This window comes from Nicotiana tabacum, chromosome 19, assembly GCF_000715075.1.
Source record: "Nicotiana tabacum cultivar K326 chromosome 19, ASM71507v2, whole genome shotgun sequence".
NCBI classification, from domain to species: domain Eukaryota; kingdom Viridiplantae; phylum Streptophyta; class Magnoliopsida; order Solanales; family Solanaceae; genus Nicotiana; species Nicotiana tabacum.
In genome coordinates this window covers 81,866,042-81,874,868 of record NC_134098.1, presented here as the reverse complement: position 1 = coordinate 81,874,868, position 8,827 = coordinate 81,866,042, and the positions used below count along the sequence as shown (strand labels likewise).

General features: G+C 36.2%; 1 protein-coding gene across 1 annotated transcript; it reads right to left on the bottom strand.

Moving 5' to 3' along the window:
* On the bottom strand, window positions 1–8,602 carry LOC107791556 (squalene synthase). Its single transcript, XM_016613640.2, has 15 exons — window positions 8,465–8,602; window positions 8,107–8,315; window positions 7,745–7,787; window positions 7,013–7,102; window positions 5,182–5,257; window positions 4,735–4,804; window positions 4,022–4,165; window positions 3,820–3,924; window positions 3,501–3,647; window positions 2,933–3,008; window positions 2,222–2,310; window positions 1,507–1,598; window positions 1,388–1,433; window positions 1,230–1,299; window positions 1–272 (listed from the first exon to the last, which is right to left on the bottom strand). The coding sequence occupies exons 2-14, from the start codon at window positions 8,299–8,301 to the stop codon at window positions 1,237–1,239; spliced, it is 1,236 nt and encodes a 411-aa protein (XP_016469126.1). The 5' UTR covers window positions 8,302–8,315; window positions 8,465–8,602; the 3' UTR covers window positions 1–272; window positions 1,230–1,236.
* Between the last annotated feature and the right edge of the window lie 225 nt (window positions 8,603–8,827).

Sequence of the window (8,827 nt, the reverse complement as noted above, 5' to 3'; positions counted from 1 at the left end):
TTTACCACAAAAATGAACAAAATATTATAAAAGACATGTTTATTACATCACGGTGACTCTACAACACTTGGAATTTGCTTTCGTAGCTTGCAAACAAGTACATACCCAACAAGCCACCAAAAATAGGTTTTCGTAATTACCTTGTCAGGTTAAAAGGTGCAACTATCACTTAATGAACATAGAATTACAAACATCAAAATCTGCACTAATCACATAATTGGCCAAGAGCTTGTGCTGTCTTCCTTGACCAGACTTCTTTTTTGTAACCCAAACTGCAAAGCAAGACAGAGCAGAAACTGGGTTAATGATTTCCATGAAGAAGCTGAAAAGGCTACAATTTCCATGTATCTTTGCAGATTCTCAACACAGTTATCCTAAGATTACAAAGTGATGCCATCGTTTGAACACAGAATGCACTATCTTTAAATCTAGGAAACGAAACTATTAAATCATCATTAATGACACTGTTGAAGTAAGTACGAGTTTAATTTAATATGATCTTCCAACTTTATTGTTTCGACATATTGACAGTGCAACTCCTCCTTCGTGAACCTGTTCATATTGTCAATTCCAAGCTCGAAAAGAGGATAGTTGCGGTAAGTTGACAGCTAGCGTGAAACTAATCAATAAGGAATTTCGTTGGGAATGTAATGGGTCCAAACGGAGTTAAATGGACAGTGAGGATTCATACAACTTGGAACTGAGCATTTTTGTTGTCATTGTTGTTCTTGACATAGTATTAAACAGTGGGGAAATATGACCTTACAATTCTATCGAAGTCCAAAATGATTTGTTAAGGGAAACTTTTCACTTAGAATTGGAAATATGTGATGACACAGGAATGACAATCTAAAGACAATCACTTGTAAATCACATTCAAGATGAGGAGGAAAAATTTGTGTTTTTTGGGAAGTGAGGAGGATGTGTTCATATTCATTCAAAAAATAATAATTACAATACAGTCTGACATGGCGGGAAACAGAGAGAGAGAGAGAGAGAGAGAGAGGGAGAGGGGGCGAAAGAGAGAGAGGGAGAGAGAAATATCATAATTTGAAAAATTACACTGCTTATTGTTTGAAGGCTAGGAAAAAAATACTTCCTACAAGATCCACGTGCTTATCAATAGAAAGTCGAAAGTTTAGGTGCATAGAGGGTATATTTTTGAACCATGCGACATGCATCTACATAAATGGCATGCTACTCAAGTATATTGTCATTATGATACTTACATATCGTCTAAGATCGGTTTCCAGATAGCTGTGCAAGAATAATAGCCAGTATGATGAAAATGACGACAATCTGCAATAAATTTCAGAGATGAGAAAATATTCAATGTAGAAAGGCAAATTGTATGTGAAGCGTGAAACAGTCAGCTGTATACACTTACCAGAACTGGACTGTAATTAGGCTCGCTCCTGATTATGTATGATTTCCTGGTGATATGTACATGCATTAGTTGATACTCACAGCAATGTGAAGATGAGAACAACTAGGATATGTACAAACCTTTTGTTCAAGGTTCCCGAATCTCTGCAAGTTTTCAGGATCACGTCAAGCCTCTTCAGAGTTTTTGTTGCATTTGGATCATTATTATTAACCTAAAACAATAAAAGAGTAGCTTTGGTGGCATGTCTTTTCAATTTTCATCAAGAAAGGAAATTTAGACATAAAAAAGGAACAAAAAGAAACAGATAGCAGATAGAGTGAATAACCCATATTAGTAGCCATTAAGCAAAAGCTTCGCCAAATTATGTATCACCGGTTCAAATAATCGTTAGATGTATCAATTCAAAGGCTAAGAGGTATCAATATTGTAATAGGAACATGTTACGCGTAGAGGTGTACTACTTTGTTCTATTTTTGTACTACACCTTTGTACATATGTGTGAGACAGAGACTCCTGGAATAACTATTTTGCAAACAATTATTCAGTATTTCGAAGAAAAACTCTTAACTCTACAGAGCGACAGGCATCTGTAGTAGGAGCATGATTCAGAAACTCCATCACAATTTGTATGCACAAGGTTTCTCGTACCGTAATGCAAGGTCCATATTGACCTAATGAGCCACAATAGTGTGCATATACTTATTCCAAGACAACACATGCCTTGTTAACGTTAAACAAAAGGACGGGGTAATCCTCAATTTGACCCAGCAACTTCAACACGAGCACATTATAACTGGGCAATTAGGCATGATTGGGAATAAATAAGTTCCATACCTTGGATTTCAGCATACAAGAAAAGTCAAAAAAAGCACCATATACATCTGCCATAGTCCTGGTCCGGTCAATGACCTTAGCAGTCAGACCTAGATCGAAGAAACCAAAAGATAATAATAGTGATAGGTAAGATAGAAAAATTAAGAAGACAAGGATATAATGTGATGCTTAAAAACTGCTAGAATAATACTCAAAGAACACAATATCTACTTTAAATAAGTTCCATCAGCAAATGAAGTAGAAAATACAGATGCATGAATAATACATGCTGTGGAGAGAGTTCTCAAAGAAATGACACAGACAAGAAAGGTAGAATACATAATAAGACAGCGTTAACGATAAAAACCACTCCATTACATGATAATAATAAGTCCTTTTTTTATAAGATAATAAGATTTTATTAATGAAGGGCAAAAAACACCCGTATACAAGAAGTATGCCAAAAAATGGAAAACCTTACAAAACGATGTGGTTTTCTACAAACAACATCCGACCTTCTATATACATAAAAACTTCATGGGTGCACCAAAAATAAACAAGGGATGAGAGGCTATTTCGCAAGTACACAAAATCTTTCTCTACCCCATCATAATAACAAGTCCTATTGACAAAAGATGTGATTCATAAAAAAAATGGCTGAATTTTACGGGGTCAGATTGCAATTGGATATGAAAGTCACAGGAAATGCATGTTGAGAATCATAGTTCTTACCACGTCTCATTTTTACCACTCCTCTGAAGACTTCAATGTTGTCGTAGCACATAGCTAATGTCCCAATTGCCATGACCTGGTACCATTAGATAATACAACAAGGCAAAAGCATGGTAAAGAAGTATGCTTAGCAAGTTACTGGTGCAACAATGCTTCTGGATGCTGTAAAAGGTAAATAACTGAAACAAATACTGTAATGCAAATTTCTTCCTTCCACGCTTAACTCTATGGTACTGTTATTCATTCACCACGCTTAACTCTATGGTCAATTAAACAAGCATGAATAGAAATCATGGCAATAAGACAATATGAAGGTCCTTGATCTATAACTAAATTGAAATTAAATGATTTGACATAGAGTTTGCTTCAGCAAATTCGATACATTTTCTATTTCGATCTTTATCGACACTTTCCCAAACAGAGAACATAAAATTCCATCATAAGAAACACTTTGTGAAAAATTGAATAAATGGAAGTGTGACAGAAGAAATGTCTTCATGTAGGAAGCGTTTAGCCTGATAGGTAAATTGAAGGCTAGAGAGCTTAGAAAATAACCTAGAGGATATACCTGTGGAATAGCACAGAATCGAAAGATGGAAGGATCACGCAAAGCAGACATGTAAGTCAAACAATCTTCTACATGTGATAAAGCATTAGTGACCATGTCATTGAGACATTGCACTGCCTTCGCCGAGTTATCCTCGTACTTTAATTCCTGCGGGAAATAAACAGAGATGTCAATTAAACTATGAATGAAACCCATCTCTGAGCTTTGACTAAACAACAGCACTTGCTACAGTCCACTCAAGTTAATACAATAACTATGATGGCAGGGAAAAAACGAGTTGAGAAACTCATACAAGACCAAGGAGATGAAGAATTCAAACCTCAAGCTTATTAACATATTTACTCCATATCTCACGGGGCCAGAACATACGGCACTTGGGTACTTCATTTATGTCTTCCAAATAATCTCTAATGATGTTTGTTTTCTGCAATATATAGCAAATATGTTAGTATTACTGCCCTCAACAAAGAAGAATCTCAAAGATGGACAGTTGTGCCTGCCACACATGTAAAGGTTTAAACCTGAAGAAATAAACCCATGGAGTTAGAGATAGAATCTGAAGCCAGATCTTCTTTCCCAGAGGTATGGAACAGTTTTGACAATCCTAGCCCAACAAGCCCAGCTACATAGTGACAATATTCATCATAATCATCGGTTGTCTCCACCTGCAGAGGTGGATTTGTTGAAATTGAAATACATGGAGGTTTCAGGAGTGTTCTAGAAATGAAGCTTGCAGCAAAAAACTATTAAATCGTAAAGTAGCTACACATCGGGCGCACTCAAAAGGTTAAAGTTACCTTTCAAAAACCTAACAAGATTTTAACGCTCATTAATCAAATTCCATGTACTTGTCTTCTATAGTGTTAATAGCCTTGTTTTACTTAACAAACAAAGACAGAGATGATAATTCGACAAAGACGACAATATCCGTACGGGCTAACAACACTGGTGCAAAACATGTTCAACAAAATAAAGGTGAAAAAGATACCAACGATCAAATAGCAGAAATAGTAGTAATGACCCACATCAATCACGATGTAGTGAAGCAGAGACCATGGTTTATACTTTTGAGTAGGTGGAATAATCCAATGGCTTGAAGATGAGGAATTGCATAAAAAGGGAAAACTTGAGAGATCAAGCCAATTCATACAAACAAAAAATTCAAACAAGTATAAACTGCTTTTTGCGAGTATCAGATAATTTCATCCTGTTCTTTATGGTTCATCTTGCATACCTCCTTGCAAATGAATTTTGCCATTCCTGCACCCATCCTCATGGTAATATCCTCAATTGCCTGCTGATAACTGCAAAATATAAGAACATAATCTTCAGTATTGCCTACTCATACAATGGGACCCGGAGTTTATACGTTTTGAAATTCAGACTACAACCCGAGTTCACATTTTTTGTCGTATAAGTAGCATTTCTTTTTTTCTGATTTTTTAGGGTTGAAGAAGGCAGAGAAAGCTGCACCGCTCATAAGTAAACATTTCTGAATTCACATTAGGGATATATATCACGTGGATCTACAGTTGAATTTGGATTTCTCCAAACCTTGCAACAGAATTTAAATTCTGGAGGACCTACTGCTACATCATATTCAACAAATATGCTGATTGTAACCTCTCATTTGAGCAAAATCTTGGTATCAGAAAAGCACACAAGCTGGGTAAGAACTCACTGTTTCCCAAGCTCCAGAAAAGCAGTTGAAACATGATGCAACTGGTCCATGAGAACCCTGTACTCCTTTGTACCACCTAACATGTTAAAATTCGGATTAGGAAATCAGTCTATAATAAAACAGCAATAACTACGCCTCAGTCCCAAACAAGTTTGGACCGGCCATATGAATCCTCACTTCTCCATTAAGTTCAACTCATGTCATCGTCATACCGAATAAAAAACAAGTTAAATATATATAAATGACAGTAATAATAATATTAGTAGTTCTATAACAAGTCTATTCCTATTGTCCGTTAGCAGATATACAGAATGTATTTGTAGGGAGGGCAACCCGCATGGCACCGAGCCACCGTGGGAGCAAGACACAAAGAAGAAAAAGAAAAGCCTTATTTAGGGTAAGAAACTGCAGTAAAAAGAAGTATGACGAATTTCAGAAGATTTCTAAGTTCTGACTTGCTCCCTTCCCCTTAGCATCCAATCATTGAGTCAGGTTGACCTCTTTGGCCAACATGTCATGACATTTTGAGTAGCAAATTAACAAAAGAGTCCATTGCAACCAATAGTAATGCAGAAATCATTCCAGGGTTAGAACATAGTTTTCGAAGCTCAATTCTCCTATCTGTCGTCCAACTATTTATACATTGAAAGAAATAAAATCAAGATAAGTTATTTACCCAGAGCAAGTGAAAAGTTGGACTACAGGACCCACCGAAATGCCTAGAACTAGTATACATTGTCTTATTCAGGTCAATATTTTAGTGTTGCCCAGCCCTTCGAGTGGGAAGGATCCTCCTTCATGTTCATACATGAGCAGGCAGGAGTATAGCTAGCAATGTAATCACTAGAATGCTACCACCGGCATACAGATGAGCTAGTAATGATAGGGTCTCAAGTTCTTTTTTTTTTTTAACCTAAAGTATGGATTTTTCTCTATGAGGTAACAGGGTTTCAAGTATTAAGACTTGTTTGGTATTGAATGTCTAATGCCAGCAGTGCCTCTGCGTGGTACTAATTAGGAAATTCAAGAGGAAACTATGGCCTTCTACACAAAGTGTGGCGTGGGGCCCAATTTAGCCAACCTGAGAAGAAGGAAGTACATTATGGTCAGCTGCTGCAGTATGTGCAATAAGACAGGGGAGGGCATCAAACACATGCCACTTCATTGCCAATATGCATCACAGGAGTGGGCATTGGTTTATGTGGTCTTCAAGATACAGTGGAATGTATTGTCAGTAGATGATTGAAGGTGTTTTTGAGAAATGGGATAGGTGCAGGAAGAGGTTAAACACCATGGCTGGAGGTAATATAGATGTGTATTCGCTATGAGCTTAACAATTAGCTAACCTCTCTCACACTGATTACAATAACAGTAAAAGACGAGGTTATAATGGGCTCTTGATTTTTTCCGTTAGGCAACTATCAGTGGCGGAGTATTCAGCAAGTAATCAAACAAAAGCAAGGATGCCAAAGTTAATTTCCCTTCTTGTCCCGTTTCCTATATGACCTCAGTCAGCACTATTCTGATGCATTATGTGCTTTCAACTATCAAATATGGTCCGTATCTTGGATCATGGGCAACTTTCTGCATATGTGCAGCCTCTAGTAGTAGTTTGACTGCAGAGCCAAAAGAGAAACATTTTTGGGTAGACAGTGAAACATTTCGCATCAGTTTTTATCCAACTTATGAAAAAAAAGTTTCATAGTAACCTTCCAAAAGTAGTTGAAGTCTTTCCAATTTGGGATTCTTCAATTGCAAAAGCACAATCATTATAAGAGAGAAGGGATATTGAGAATTTAGGGATATCGACAAGTTGAACTCAGAGACTTACATGAAAAATGCCATTCGCGATCATAAACATGCTGATGAAAAGAGATCAGAATAGGTACTTTAACATCGGTGGGAATGCTGGTATCATCCTCTGTCCAGAATAAGAACATCCAAATATGAAAACGAGCAAAATAAGTGTCACTCAAAAATATGACTGCAGCAACCCGTGAATCAACTAATATTACAAGGTAAAAACTACCTTATGAATGTCTAGAAAGAAATAGAAAACGACATATGATAACTCATACTAGTATTTCAGCAATAAAAGTTAGTCAAAGCTCGTTTATAACCAAGAAGAGTTCCACAGAAAGCTGGTAGGCAGCTCAGAATTATCTAAACTAAATATCAACTAGCAACATAATTAGCATGGGTAGAAATGTAGAATAACTTGCTCTTATTTATTTATTTTTTTAATTAATGAGCCGTTGATGTTTTCACTAAATAATTTTACCCTCTATCCTCTTCTTTCTTCCATAGCAAGAAGCAATAGAAGATGAGCATGACGAATCGAGTCCACGATTCAACCTACTTTTTTAAATAACAAAAGACTAAAGTGCTATATTACTCACACCAAATTTTGCACGCACAAGATCCAACTTTTAATATTCTATGACTATACTTAAATGCTAGTTTATCATGTTAACTAATGCTACGAACAATCATCTGTTTTCTAAGGTTCATATCTCCTTATAATTACTAAACAAAATTTAGATAGACAGTAAACTGAGCTTACCAACAGTGTCAAGTGCTCGAAGAACCAAATAGAAAATGCACACCTGCAAAGTTCCATTAAAGTTAAAAGTAAGAATAATAACCTTCAAAAATCAAAATATCAGTTATAGTAATATGCGAATCCAGAAAATTAAAACAAATTAACGGAATATATATGGTATATTAACAATTCCAATTAATTCACAGAAGCAGTAAATCAAAAAAAAAAAAAAAACTAAACAAAAATCCAATTTTCATGTATATAAACACACGCACACACAGAGGTTAGCCACACACTTTAAATGCATCCAAATAGCAAGCGATAGCGATTAAATGCCACAGAAAAAGAAGGGGAAAAAGGGGAAAAAAGAGAGAGAAACATACGGCGTCACGAAGCTCGACGGGAAGTTGTTGAATGACGAGGGCAAAGCTACGAGAAACCTTATGAAGCATTGAGTAACAGAAGCCCCAATGTGGAGACGGCGGGATCTGCTTCTCCGCGTGTCGAGCCGCTAGCTTCAGCTTTACCAATGGATACAAATCATCTGGATTCTTCAAAATCGCCCTCAAACTCCCCATTCTTATTCAGCCTTCTGTTCACAACAAAATTCAAATACTGTTTTTGATCAATCGCTGATCCACAATGCAATCACACACAAATACTTAAATAAATATATATATAAGAGAAAATCGAGAAAAGGAAAAGGAGAGAGGCGGAGCAGATTCGAATTTATGTACGCACTTATTGGTTTGAGGGGAGTGTTTGTTTGATAAGAGGAGAAGACGTTAGCAAAATGGCTGTATTTGAAGAAGGCGTTGAATGATGAATTGCGTGGAAACGATGATACCTATGTCTGTTTCCAGTGGAATAATAATAAACATTAAAAAATAAATGGAAAAATTAGTGTTTGGAATTCGGCAAATACGGACGTATCGGAAATATTGGTAAAATATAATACTGCAGCTTGAGAAATATTTTATGTGAAATATGAGACTCGTTTTTGACAACTTTAATCAAATAAGTCTAAGTGAGTGAATAAATTTGAATAAACTTTATTCGCGAGTTAAATGCTTAGGTGTGATTTTTTATTTGGTATTGTTTGTG

Excerpts from the sequence above, each read along its gene's own strand:
- LOC107791556 (XM_016613640.2), bottom strand. The coding sequence starts at position 8,301 with ATGGGGAGTTTGAGGGCGATTTTGAAGAATCCAGATGATTTGTATCCA. Across the intron at positions 1,599-2,221 it reads CTTGTATGCTGAAATCCAAG|GTTAATAATAATGATCCAAA; the intron begins GTATGGAACTTA and ends TTATTGTTTTAG. Across the intron at positions 1,434-1,506 it reads TCGGGAACCTTGAACAAAAG|GAAATCATACATAATCAGGA; the intron begins GTTTGTACATAT and ends ACATATCACCAG.